Source organism: Tachypleus tridentatus, chromosome 13 (assembly GCF_004210375.1).
Source record: "Tachypleus tridentatus isolate NWPU-2018 chromosome 13, ASM421037v1, whole genome shotgun sequence".
NCBI classification, from domain to species: domain Eukaryota; kingdom Metazoa; phylum Arthropoda; class Merostomata; order Xiphosura; family Limulidae; genus Tachypleus; species Tachypleus tridentatus.
Window position 1 is genome coordinate 38161401 of NC_134837.1, and position 15161 is coordinate 38176561.

Here is a 15161-nt window from a genome sequence, read left to right on the forward strand (position 1 = left end):
ACTTACCAAAGTGTGTCACTAACCAGTTCCATATATGGATGGATAAGTGGGTTCTTATTTTGAATGGATTCTACTAACCGTTACCCATCTACTTTATCTGGTGTTTCCAGAATGCTTAAATGGATGGACAAATTGTAGAAATACTTACTTTTGATTAGAATGATTTGTACACAATAATTTAAATTTCAACAGAACAGATTATAAACATTTTTTTTAGATGTTGGTTTTGTTCTCAGTACTCTTTAAATATGAAGTTATATTAGTAAACAATTTTGAAATTAAAACTGTTTAATTCAAACCAAAAGATACATATTGGTAGGATTTTCTTTTATTCATGTAGTTAACTACATTTAAAACAGTTCAGGAGATGCAGCCGGTAGTACATGTAGATTTCTTATCTTGTTTTAATTTGCATTTAACAGTTTGTTACTACTTAATTTCTAGGGCAGCACACCACAAAAACCTACAATCCAGTTTGATGACAGCAGAGGGGTAAGTCTTTTGGCTTAAAAAAAATGGTTTTTATATAATTTATCTTTACTATTTTAGAAGGAATGAATATTGTTTATATTAATGTTTTAGTAAATTAAGATTCAAGAAATTAAGGAAAGTTAAAATTTTACCTTTATTTTAAATGTGTACTTGTAATTTTTCAAATAAATGGATTAGTTTTATGTTGAGTAACTGTATTTTTAGCATTTTCTAAAAAGATATTTGTGTTAGCAAAATGGAATAGTAAACTAACATAACATGTGCCAGAGGCACATGTGCAAAGTCTTTCATTAGATTATCTCTATCAGACAGTGGTTGAGTGTATGAAATATCGACATTGTCACTTGTTCAGGTGATAACATAACAGTGTAATGGAAGTCTTTTTGTATTTGCTGATGTAAGCAGCAGGTTAAACAAAGGTGAGTGCAAATATAAAGAAAAAATTGTATATACTTGTATCTAGTGCTATAAAGCTGGCTGATTAATATTCAAATACTTGTACTATAACTGTATTTCCAGTTTCACAGAATGCATATAATGTAATTGTTAAATTATCGTAGGAGCATACACTTCCAAAATTGTAAGTTATCAGAAATATACCACAGAAAATGCTGTTTTAAGTATTTGTGAAGTGTAATTGAGCTTGGAAAGAATACTGTTAACTACACAAAACAATTTGGAAAGATTTATAGATGTTTCTATATAGAAAATACAAGATACAAATTCAGATTACAGGCTATACTAGACATTACAGTAATGGTTCATTTTCTAAAGAAGCTACTAAGTTTCATCATTTTCAGCTGTTAGGCTTCAATAAGATCAAATATTCTAAAAGGTAAAGATTTATTGAAAGGTAAAGGGACTGAAACTTGTGTTTGAATTGGTTTGTTATTTTTGTATATATAAATAATGTTTGTGTCTCTATACAGTGGTGATTCTGTCATAACACATGATTTTCAGTTAATGAAGTGGTAAAATTTGACTGTTACAACCATGTTTAATTCATGGTAATAAGTCTCATGAAAGGTCAAGTATTCCACTTGCTAGAACATCCCAGCCAGCCTAACGAGCCCTACTATTGAAGGAAACGTCTCATTGACACTTGATATGACATATGTAGCATGATTGACATATTACAACATATTATTCTTTGTATTTGCTCCTAAGTTGTTAGAATAACATTGGAAAACAGTGATATACCTTTTGACTGTTTACTGAAACGGGTGTTAGTGACATATCACTTTGTGAGTTTCTTTCTATTTTTAAATGTAAATACATTTTTTGTCTTGTTGGCTATGTGTTTTTCTGTACAATGCATACTTTTCTTTATAAAATTGAAAATATTTAACACTGACAAAATAGGCACCTAAAATCTGCAATTTTTACCTGATGAAATGTTAAGATGGATGGACACACGTAGGCTCTTTTTTGAGCTGTTGACTCAAAAAAAGCCAGACAATTTGTAACATACGTTGAAGTGAGAACTCATTGGTTGCAGTGGTAATGGCTAATGAGCAACATTACGTGCTCTTCTGGACTTTTCTTGGGAAGACGCTTGTGTTGCCTTGAAAGATTACATTTCTCTTGACATTAACCTTGAATATAATTGGCTGAATTTTATGCAGCCCTTGGCCTTCCGTGGATGAAGCTTCTTTTAAAATGTGTTAAAATGAAGTTGACAAACCTTCTATAATAAAAGCTAAGTTCTATAATAACTTCCTACCTTCCTGTGATGGCTCAACGTCAAATTAGCGAAGTTATGATGCGAAAAATCGGTTTTCGATACCGAATATGGGAAGATACCACAGATAGCTCATTATGAAGCTTTGAGTTTGTCAATAAACAAATTGCTGCTCATGTAAGCCATGTTTTTAACGTTATCTTGTACTTGAGATGCTTTCTCATCTCAAGACACTATAGTACAAATGTCATTTTATTAAAATGTAACTTAATGAAATTAAGAAAAAACCACAAACGCCATTACCAAAACTGCGTACAGTCGCTATTGTAAATAAGAAAAGTTTTCGAAATCGTATTAAAAGTGTTGCCACCTGTCAAGAATAAGACCTTCCTCTCTCTACCACCTGTCGCTCAGCTGTAAGCTCATGGGGCTTATAATTAACACCAAAATTTGTGATTCAATCCTTTCAGTGAACACAGTACAGGTAACTCGTGTAAGTTTGTGCGTGACAACAATTTACTATATACAAGTGTAAGCTAAATACTTTTAAAGTTGCAGTGAAAATACACACACGCGTGCGCGCGCGCGTGCGTGGCTATATATATATACACAATGCTCCAATTCAACCGATTTAAGCAGGTTTTATCTTTTATGATTTACTTTACATATTTTATTCAGTAGCACATATAAGGAAAACCTGAATTACTGCTTGTCTAAACTGGTATTATCGCTCCAGGGGAAACGACCCAGTGTTAAAACTCGCCAAGCGAACGCGGGAATATCAACAGTGTTCTCGTACATCTACTAAGGTAACCGGTGTAAAGTTTTCCGACCTCGTTAAGAAACCACAAAGACTGGTCTGCCGTGATCCAGTTTTGGAAGGCTGTTCACACGGTGCTAACACGTAGAGTAATCCGGTTTATGTGTATGTATATATAATGGATGATCAAGTCCTGTGTGACCTATTTCTTAACACAACTGAGAGTATGTGACTAACACTTTTACACACTCACACATACATACACACACACACACGCGCGCGCGCGTTTGTAATGTCTTCTGTCTGTTTAGGAGAAAGTTGTAAGTCGTAACAATATTCCAGAAGTTTGCATTTTAAGCTGAACTTGTATAAATAAAGTAATTGATATCGGAACATTTTGAATGGGGTTCTAAGGCACATTCCATCGTCAAAAAAGTATACAGGTGTCATTACATTGTAAACGTCACATTATAAGAATGTGCACGGTGCATTAGTCGTCACACTATGTGCCTCACGAAGGCTATGATAAACGTGCAACGTTTTCTTGTTTCTTTTAGGATTTGCTAGTTTCTTGATTGTTAGTTATGTTTAAGGAATTGTCTTAGTAAAATGACTTTTTTCTTTGTTATAAAAAACTGCAGTTATAGTTTTGAGGGATTTTAGCTGATAAAATAACAGCAGAAACAGTGTTTTCACAATATCACTGAACCATATCGTATTTTGTTGTAAAACTATCATTAACAGATGAGTTTTTCACCTAAGCCTTATTACTCAAACTTTTAATTGTTCAGTTTTTTATGTTGCTACAAGGCTTCACATTTAAACGCATATAGGATGTTAATTTTAATTATGCGTGTCGAAATTAAGATGGCTCGATTGTAGTGGGTGAAAATTGGGAGTGGGTAGGGAGTTAGGTTTCCGTGAAAGAGAGTTTAGGCCTATTTTAATATATCGGGGACAAGATAAGATAAAAAAAAACAACCAAAAAACATGCGAAATAAATATGGAAATGCATAGTTTAATGACCAACTCGCACGAATTATTTGTTTACCATAATTATTTCTGTCAGTCTTTATCTGCCAAATTCAATTGTTTTTTTACAATGTGATAATTTGCATTACAGACTTTTCAAGTTGGTTAAGTAGTAAACTTAACATTTATACGAGTGGGATGCTAGTCTCTTGTTTCCAACTGTTTTGTATATACATTCAGAAAGGCAATCCAGTTATTTTATTTTGAAACAGTATTTACTTCATTATTTAACCAGTTGTTATTATCGTTTATCTGTGATATCGGGTGAAATTTGTTGCGAAAATGCTATCAGCTTTCGTTATGTAGCCTAGTACAGAAGTTAAGGTGTTTAAAAAGGAATTAGATATTTGGTGAAAACGAACTGACGGTCTCCGTTTTAACGAACTCTTCCACAATGCAGCTGGTTGTACTTATTTATTTACAAAAGCAATGTCTGTTTTTCCTTAACTGTGAATTATATCGTTTTCCAGCTGGCCTGAAAACCATAGCATTAGACGGAAAGGCCTCGTCAGCAGTGGAAATAACAATTGTAGTATGGTTGACACAGTACATTTTTCTTTACTTTTCACACACTTAAGTTCCTTCTAGTTATCAGTGGTTTCTCGTTGATGCTGTGGTAAATCAACTTGACCTTAAAAAGACTGGCCAGTAAGTTTCTCCAGTTCTTCGTAATCAAAAGTAATATTAATTAAAGTTAAATAAATAATTTGATGTTAATAAGAATCATAAGCCCGATTCTGATGTATAATTTAAATTTTAATTGATAAAAATCACATTTCATGAACTTTACCTAGTTCGAAACAGTTGTTCAAGACAATATCTCTACCACTGGTATGTCAGTTAGGCCTGGTCAGCACTGAGTTTAACAGAGAGCAGTTGACTTAGTTTTACATTCTTATTTACTTTGAATAATAAGTTGTTATAATTGTAATTATACACAGTCGTGTCAGTAGTTTAAAAATTAACTACGTTTTAAGAAAGAGATGTATTTTATATTTTTAATAGCTGTTTTTTTTTTAATTAATGTGTTGCGTCAATCAATAAATTTGTCTTTCACTGTACTCTGATGAAACAAGTTTACTTTCCAGTGGCTTTGCGGTTAGTTTGAGGGTTTTTAACACTAATATTTTTGAGTCGATCTCTGTAGTGGGTACGTGCAGATAGCTCGTTGTGCAGCTGTAAACTTAGACAAAAATAAAATGTAACTGTATTTTCCGGCTTTCCGGAGATCTGACGACAGCACCAGTTAAACATTCATAATGACAGTTATATATCATGCAGACTTGAAAATACTTCCCATCGAAGAAAATTCGATAACTGTATTTAATATTTAGATATCCACAGAAGTAGATTGCCATGTTGAATACGACGAGTTTAGTAATGTACAGATATTATAATACAAAAATGGGAATTTGTTTATAAAGAAAAGTTTTTATTCAATTTATTAGAAATACCCGTATGTAAATAATCTGCCAGATTTGGGTAAAATATCGTTATCCAGAGGGGGACAACAACTTTAAAACGGGGTTTTATAAAATTAACAAGCGATGTGAAACACGGGGCCGGGGTATTATTTCTCAATGTTTTTTTTTTAAGTTCGCGCAAAGCTACACGCGGTCTATCTGCTTTAGCCGTCCCTAATTTAGCAGTGTAAGACTAGAAGGAAGGCAGCTAATCACCACCTACCGCCAACACTTGGGTCTACTCTTTTACCAACGAATAGTGGGATTGACCGTAACATTATAACTATCCCACGGCTGAAAGGGCGAGCATGTTTGGTGTGACCAGGATTTGAACTCGCGACCCTCGGATTACGAGTCGATTGCCTTTACCACTTGGTCATGCTGGCCCCTCTAAATTGTGCTTTTATCTTTTGGTTACAAATCATGCATTTCTACTTTTCTAACTGCATAATAAAATACATCATACTTTATATTTAAGTCACCTGTTGGTGAGAAAGGACTTACTGTGTAAATAAATATAATAATTACCTTCGTCCAAAAAGTTACGTTCATATCCTAGTTTTTTATTTTTATTTTCTGAGAAAAGCAAGCTTTCTACTTCAACTAAAAATTCTTGTATCAAGATCATATACTGCAAGGATTTGGAAGACAAATAGTTACACTAATATTACTCCGCTTTCCAGTGCTCGGAATCTGTTGTCAAGGGTCATGTTTTATTCACCAGTTACTAATCGGAAATGTTAATAGCCATCTTGAACGTATATCATTTTACACGTAAGCTAGAAGTGGTGCTCACTCTAGTGCTGTTTAGGAGAAAGATTATTGTTGGTACACGTGGTAACAGGAACTTGCATAAACCATTTTCTCTGCTGTTGTGTATCTGTATGGTTGGGTATCAAACAGTATATCGGATCAATTAGAAACACGTACTCTCATATATAAGCGTTTTATTATTTATGCGCGCATCATACTTAGTTATAGACGTTTTCGATTATTGTACACAAACTTGCATACATGCTTTACCATTATAGACATACGTGCAACCAGTCATATATTGATGTATTTAATCATGTTTTCGTAACTAACGTGCTAGCAGTTATCAGATTGGTCTTGAAGATTTTAAGTCATAATTGAAAGACGACTCTAAATGTAATACTTGTGATGATGTTACTAGGGTTATTGCTCTATAAATCTGAAGTTGGTTTATTCATGGTATTAATTTATGAGACTCCCTTGTTTAAAAATTAACTCATCACTGTATCCTTATATACGCTGAAATTCGTAAGAAATATATCGTATGAACGTCTGATATTTAACGATAGAAACGATACAGCAATTCGATATTTGACTCCTGGTAAATCACCAGTGAAACGTTGACGCATCTTTTTAATATCCTTGACAGTTTTAGAGTAAATATATTCAGCCAGCCATCATACACAGCGTTGTAATTTTCATCTCAGTCCGTGGGTCAAAGTATTGAAAAACCCTAAAGGTTTTGAGCACTGTTTAAAGACATAAATTTGAATTTAGGTTACTGCTTTTATACAAGTAAATCTGTTCAAGCAAACTTGAGCCCATAAAATCTTGTTGGCCTAATTTTCGGGCTTTTTTGTTCGTTATTAAGTACAAAATGGGCTACCTGTGCTCTGCCCGCCACAATTATCGAAACCTGGTTTCTAGCGTTGTAAGTTCGCAGACGTATCGCTTTGCCACGTGATGGGGAAGCTTGGGGCTTTCTCGCGACTCTGAGTTTTTTCTTCGTTTAGATTTTGTGGAGGCCAAGGGCACGTAAATTCGAAGTCTGTTTATCAGAAATTATGGAAGGAGCTCAAATATTAAATAGTCATGAATAGTTACATCCACATACTGTGAATAAAATAGGAATGAAAGGGGGAAGCTTATGATGTACTGAATGATGCTGGTTACATCCAGATGAGTTTTAGCTTTTATTGTTTCTCTGGAGTTTCTTCGTTTCAGTGTAATGTTTGGAAATAATTTTCGAATATAGCATAATGTTTAATTCTCGACTTGAATGTAGCAGAATGTGTTTTTGAAGCTACATACACAGTTCGATAATTGCAATTTTGCTACCTTCAACTGGACATTTTGTTTATCGGACAAGGTCATCATAGTCGCTTGAACCGTGTATTAAATGCCGTTCTTGAATTCTTATCAACTTCAAGGTAAACTGGTCTACTTTTAAAACGGCAGAGGTAAATAATTGTTTGCTCGATATTTTGTGCTGTAACAGTGGGCTACAATACAAGGCTTTGTATGCACCAGCGATAGGCCTAAACTGTGTTTTTTTTTTTTTAGTTTACATTGACGCATCGTATTTTTGAATAAGGTGAAAAAAAATTCAAACTTTATTTTTATAATAACATAAAACAATGGTTTACACACATTACAAATATATGGATTCGAAAGACTACATATACTAATAGAATTTTGATATTTAATATATTACTTTTGTTTCATATCTTTATTTTCAATAGAAAAGTATTTATGATGGGGTAAAGTTTTATTTTGATTGAAAAAAATTTAATATATAGGAGGGAGAGAGCGGGTTTGCCAATGCTGACGACAGTCGCTTTTGTTATCTCGTTGTGTTTTCCTTGACTCTTTCAAGGATTTTTGAACATAACGGATTTGAAAAAAATCCAGAAAGTGGTCAGTGTGTGGTAGGTCTGCCTGCGCCATATTGTGTTCAGTGTAATTCAAACTTCATCCCTTTCCTGTTACAAACTACTCAGACAAATGTGCAAGAAACTTCCTATCTAACCGTTAAATACAACTACTAAACATAACAATATAGACATAAATATAACAGTAAAATAAAACTCCCAATGTGGCTGGCTATATATGTCACGTATTACAACCTATATACATAGGGTACATTTTATATTTCGTTTTATAGCCTGTGCCCCGGGGATCCTTTTGATCTGTGTAGTGTTTTTGATTTTCGTTTGTGCTTGTTTTTGTTTATTAGCTATATAAAGCTCTCATACGATAAGCCTGTAAAAAGAAAAAAAGGTGGATAAAACAAGAGGAAATAAAATTCTCAATAGCCGCAGCACTTTAAATTATTTTAGGCGGGATTAGAGTAAATTAATCTGAGAATGTTTTGGTCCGGCATGATCAGATGGATGAGGCACTCGACTCGTGATCTGAGGGTCGCGGGTTCGAATCCCCATGTACCAAACATGCTCGCCCTCTCAGCCGTGGGGGGCGTTATAAAGTACGGTCTATTCCACTAGTCGTTGGTATAAGAGTTGGCGGTGGGTGGTGATGACTAGTTGCCTTCTCTTTAGTCTTATCCTGCTAAATTAGAGAGGGCTAGTGCAGATAGCCCTCGAATAGCTTTGCGCGAAATTAAAAAAAAAATCCCTTTTTTATTAGCTACGTTTTTGTACGCCATCAACACCAAGTGTGGGGCCCGCGTATACCCAATTCGATTTTATTACTCATCAAGATCTCTACTAGTTTACACTAAAATTGTTAGTTTTAAACAGGATTAGAATAAGTTAATCGGTAAAACCTTGGGCATGATCAAATATATTAATCGAAAGGGATTGACCTCCCGAGTCCTATGTGTAATTAGATCTTACATTGGTCAAGAGATGATGGAACTATGAACTAAAAGTTTGTAGTTGGAAGAAAAAAAAAGAGCATCAAAAACATTGGGTCATTTTTTTAAACCTTTATACTGTGGCTGAAAATCACTACGAAGAAAATTTTCATTAGTCATTTTCCGACATATATAACGTTCCTTTAGGCCAACATTCTAGTTTTATTGATGAGAGTTGAATTAGCTCAAAATGATTGTTTATAGCTGGTTATGGTGAGATATTTACCCAATATGAACACACTTTTTGCCTTTCTTGTGTGACACAACTGTGGAGATTTATGATTTGAACCTTCCATGACAATCAAACGAAAGAAAATATAAAAAATGTTGTTATTGTCATTCTTGTAAGGGAATATCTCGTTTATTGAAGAGGCAGGTTACGGACAAGCCAGGGAGAAGTACCTTTGAGTTTGTTTTTTACTTAAAATTATCTTACATTTTTGTAATTTAGAATGGACAATTCTGAAATTCTCGTCTTATGTAGATAGCAAACCATGTGCATGATCACGAGAAAGGCGAAGTACACCGATTTATTCAGCAGTGTGAAACACATTTCACTGCTACACGAGCAAGACATAGTTATTTGGATTTAACGCTACTGAATGTCTCAAACATTGCGAGATTTTTGATGTAAAAAAGAGAAACCAGGTCATACATATTACCAGAATGTGTGTATATTTGTTCGTTTCATATGAAATGAAAGATTATATGGGTAAAAATTGAAACGCCATATTTTTAACAAACGCCAATTTGATGAATTAAAATGTTCCATTTGCTGCAATGGCTTTTCTGCCGACGGGATACTAGTGAAAGCATTCCGTCCCTATACACTCCATTGTTTTGGAGACAATAAATTCTTCAAAGGCTTCGACAGTAATCTCCTGATTCCCAAATGTTTTGTTCCGAAAAAAACAGCTCCATTTGCCGTAAAAGGTAATAATCAGTTGGAGATAAGCTAGTTGAGTATGGTGAATGCACCAGAATTTCATGTTGCATTTTTCTCATTGTTTGAAGTGGTGATTTGTTGAGGTATGGTATCTGGTGTTATCTTGCAGCAGAATTGGTCCATGCCTGTTCACCAGTGATGGCTGTTTGGTGGTTAATTTTCCATATATTTTATCAGTTTGTTGTTTCATCTGGTTGTAGAAAGGAGTCATGGATAATGCCCTCTAGAGATAACCATATTATTACCAGAGCATTTTTTGTGCATAAAGGCGGTTTCGGCGCATGTCTTGGAGATTCACCTGCATCATCTGACCATTGTCCTGATCTCGCGATTGTTGTATTGGATCCACTTCTTGTCGCAGGTAACGATTCGCTTCAAGAATGACTCCCTCTTGTTCCTAAGCAGTTTGTCCTTTCGTCTATTCGTGACATACCTATTTGTCCAATTTTTTTAACCTTTCCGACTGGAAACGGTTGCGCTGGAAGTGCCCAAACTGTCGTTTGTGGGTTAGCTTTCACAAGAACTCTTAATATTTATTTATTTAAACGATAAGTCGATGTTTTTAGCGGCCTCTGCTGCATTTTTTTCTAATTTGATTTCATACAAAAACGTAGTCTCAATTCTTTTGAAGACATCATATTCTATAGGATTCTAAAGAAACAAAAACATTTATAATACAACTTGTCATGACAAACAAATGGAAAGCACAACATTCTCGTCAATACTGAATAGCATACAGTTAAATTACTGTATCCAGCTTATTCTAATTGCAGTCATTTCAACTAAGCGAAATTCGGCTATTTCGTATGAAACGATCTAATATTTCTCGTAGATTTGGAGTATAATGTACATTATTGTATTCGAAACACATCGGCCTGGCATGGCCAAGCGCGTAAGGCGTGCGACTCGTAATCCGAGGGTCGCGGGTTCGCGCCCGCGTCACGCTAAACATGCTCGCCCTCCCAGCCGTGGGGGTGTAGATTGTGACGGTCAATCCCACTATTCGTTGGTAAAAGAGTAGCCCAAGAGTTGGCGGTGGGTGGTGATGACTAGCTGCCTTCCCTCTAGTCTTACACTGCAAAATTAGGGATGGCTAGCACAGATAGCCCTTGAGTAGCTTTGTGCGAAATTCCAAAACAACAACAACAACAATCGAAACACATATCCTTCGTTGTTATTTTATCAAATCTATTGAATTGTAAGGACTTTAAGTTGCTCCATATGCTTTATTATTTAATTATTCGTGATTCTGAATTAAATGATATCTACGCTTCTTAGATCTTTCGTACATGCCTTATAATAACGAATATGTAGATATCTAGTATTTACTATTTACAATCTTGTTTACCATTTCATCTTTTCTCAATATTTGCTGCTATTCTGTCGAGAATGTACTCAACTGGTTTTAAACAGTTTGACACATTTATTGTGTCTAAAGATCGGTCAATGGATAAAGGTCGGAAGGCTATTATCGAGTCGTTCAAATTAATTATTCCAGATGCCTCAAAGATATGGTTAAGTGTGTCATTCCAAAGCATTGATGGTGTTACTTTGTTTTCAAGCAGCATTTTCCTTCTGATAACGAGGAGTTGGTTGGATCTGTGGTAGAACTCTGATTTGCGAATTAGTGAATTAATTTCCATTCCACAAAATATTCACCTCACTTTTAAGCTTTGGGTGCGTTATAAATGCGACAATTAATCCCTTTGCTTAGATGGTGGGTGGTAAATTCTGCTGACTACCTTTTCCATAGTTCAAAATCAGGTTTGGTGGTAGCTGCCTTATTAGTTTTTGTAAAAAAAATGTATAACAGGTAAGACTCGTGTCTCATTACACAGAAAACAGCTGACACAACTTTATACCACAATAAATTACATTAGACATAACATACCAAAGGTCAGGTTGTTTATCTGCTTGCTTTATATTCTAAACGGGGTAGAATGTTGTTCATTTCTCAATAAAATTATAGGTCAGTTGTCAAGGTTCAAGTGCTGATGGACTTTTCACCAAACAAAAGGGTGTCAAGTATTCTTTCATGTAATTTTCTTACAATTTATATTTTCCAATCTCCCCTTCCGAAGAGTCCAGTTTATGAGGAACAAACTGTGTAGAACTCTTAGATGATGCCCCTTTTGACAAAGGGCGCTAATGGATACACCAAGTCTGTGAATTTGTTACATTTATGATTTAATCATAGATGGACGTTTTTGATATTCGGTATGGACCATGTTATGTATTCTACGATTCTGTTACTTTTGGCAGCTCAGTGCATGTAAAGAAAGACAAGTAAGTGGACGAACTTTGACAGTCACTTCGTTGAACCGCGAAATTAACTTGTATTTCTGAATCATTGTACCTTATTCAAACCTTCTACTTAATCACTTTACCCAAAGCATAATTAAGCCATGAACTTTTAAAAGTGTTGCTGTTAAATGAATTTATGATTGTTTGTTTGTTTTTTGAATTTCGCACAAAGCTACTCGAGGGCTATCTGTGCTAGCCGTCCCTAATTTAGCAGTTTAATACTAGAGGAAAGACAGCTAGTCATCACCATCACCCACCGCCAACTCTTGGGCTACTCTTTTACCAACGGATAGTGAGATTGACCGTTACATTATAACGCCCTCACGGCTGAAAGGGCGAGCATGTTTGGCTCGACGGAGATGCAAACCCGCGACCCTCAGATTACGAGTCTCACGCCTTAACACGCTTGACTGTCGGGCCGTTGAATTTATGATAAGAGAGCACTTAGAGTAGCTTTTATACAAGCAAATAGCACACACCACAGTTTACTCTGTTATTGTTACGATAAGTATTTTTGATAACTGTTACCCAGTGTGTAATTTAGTTCTATGATAGAGATGCATCAGTAAAGAGTACGTAACAAAGGTTACGGTTTAATTCAATAATTCTTTTGTTTATTTAAGCCTATGAGAAGGTTGGATTTTGACTGCGGCCCTCGTAAGTCGATGAAGGATTAGTAAAGCGATGGAGGTTATTTTAGATGCACCATGCTTTGCGAGCAGATAAAATATTTACCAGCAGATATACCCGTGCGACACATGGTTAAAGTTAATGAATTATTTATATGAGTCTTATTTTTTATTTGCTTCCCTTGTCTGTCGGGTTCTTCTGTTGTTTTTGTTTGTTTCACTTTGTCTTGCTTCACACTGTCTTTCCCTTTCAGTTCTCGAGTAACTGAAAGTATTTTTGTCCCTGATTTACTTTGTCTTGTTTTACAGTCTTTCCTTTTCAGTTCTCGAGTAATTATTTTTGTTTGTTTCACTTTGTCTTGCTTCACACTGTCTCTCCCTTTCAGTTCACAAGTAACTGAGTATTATTTTCATTTAAACCTCCCAATCCTTATCTAAGTTGCCCCCTTTTCTTGATAAACTTCTGTTGCGTACTTTCTTTGGCATGATTGACGTGCAAAATACAAAACGAGCATATATGTCTTATGACAAAGCAAAAACTGTCAGTAGTTATTGTTATGAGATGCTTATGCTTGAATATTAAATTCCTCAAATTAGTGATGAGATTTGAAAGTGAAAATTTTAACAATTATGAATATATAAATATTACCCCTGAAATATGTCAGTGGCGGAATAAAGATAGAAAGTACACAAAAATAAAGCTATTCATATCCACATTTTGTTCTTTTAATCGTAAAGTGGTCGGTAACGTAACTTAATATCTGACTTATTAGACAAGTCTAAACGTAAAATTCTAGCAAGAATTAGAAGACAAGCTTCTCAAGTTATAGTGGATTTATTGTACGGACTTTGTTTTTGTGTTGGACAACATGAAACATTAATATACTGTAATCACATTGCACTGCTTAATTTGAATGCCATCAATTTTTCTTTTATGTCCGAATTAGAAGGTTCGAAAGATTTTATTGAACACGAGAGAGATTTCTTTTGTCCCTCGTGGATAGTGTTATGTTTATACTGGATGTTTCAGAAACAGGACGATTGTTTCGTCGTGTATTTGTTTTTGGCTAAACGAACTTTCATTATCTAGTAAGTAAAATGAAATAAATTTGTACGTCATATCCGGACCGTTTTGCACAGATATGTTTTTCAATGATCAATTTATATCATTTGGAATGGAAATAACATGTCGGTCATCTGATCCTACTAGTAACGTTACATGAAATGTTTTTTGCATCGTAAGGTGTCCTACCCTTTTTTCTTTTTTTAGTGGGACAAATATACAGTACCATCAAAACTAACTTAAACATCTAGAGAGTCAATTTGTTATTACAAAACAAAATTAAGTCGTAATGAAAAAAATGTATTTACTATAAATTTTTACTCACGATATTTCATTAGTAATAATTACTCTAGTCATAATGCGAAGTGCAAGGGGTAAATGTATGTAAAAATCATAATCGTACACTTTTCACCAATTTCGGTAGTTTATATACAGTCGTCATCGCCGATTCTAACTTGAGTAGGAGAAGGAATTACAACGATGCATGTGGTCATGACTTTTGCTTTAACAACCATTTTAAAATAGAAGCCAAATGACCAGTTGTTTGGAAGTAGAAGAGGGCCAAGTTACTCAAGTACAGTAGCCATGTTTCTTGTTAAGTTTATAATTGATACTTTGACTGAACAGCTTGGCTCGTTCTTTGTAGAAAGAAGTACCCTTATTGCATTATGTATTAATAACACCCATGGGCTTAGGAGTCAATTTGTAATCGTTAGCGTTAACGTCACTCAGTTGACATTAATAAAGATATATGTATGTATATATATTTCTGTAATTACGCGATAATTTTAGCTGCTTGTCGATGTGATCTTCCGAAATTGACCCTATTTGAGAATACTCGTTTGTTACAATCGTGATATAGCACTGGACATGTCATCTGCACATTAATGTATAAAAAAAAAATACATCATTGTTACTTGAAATATCTCGAACATTTTACGTAGAAGTGTCAGATAAAGTTAATCTAAAACGGAAATGAATAACTTGAAGAATAGAAGGAGCCACTTTTGGATTCTGATGATATTAATTTTTGGAATGGTACAGATTGAGTCTCTTCTTCGTGATAATACAGTTTAGGTGCAATATCTTGTTTGCTTCGATTTTGGTGTCTCGCGCATTATGTCCCAAACTGAGCTTGTTTATACACAAATCAACGAAGTATG

The 15161-nt window shown here is 34.7% G+C and overlaps 1 protein-coding gene across 1 annotated transcript in view; it reads left to right on the top strand.

Annotated features, from left to right (window-relative positions):
* LOC143239528 (RNA polymerase II elongation factor ELL2-like) overlaps nucleotides 1-15161 on the top strand; it is a 70435-nt gene that overhangs the window by 20198 nt on the left and 35076 nt on the right. Inside the window, exon 2 of the mRNA XM_076480684.1 lies at nucleotides 445-492. Coding sequence (XP_076336799.1) covers nucleotides 445-492 — 48 coding nt within the window. The remainder of the gene's footprint in view (nucleotides 1-444; nucleotides 493-15161) is intronic.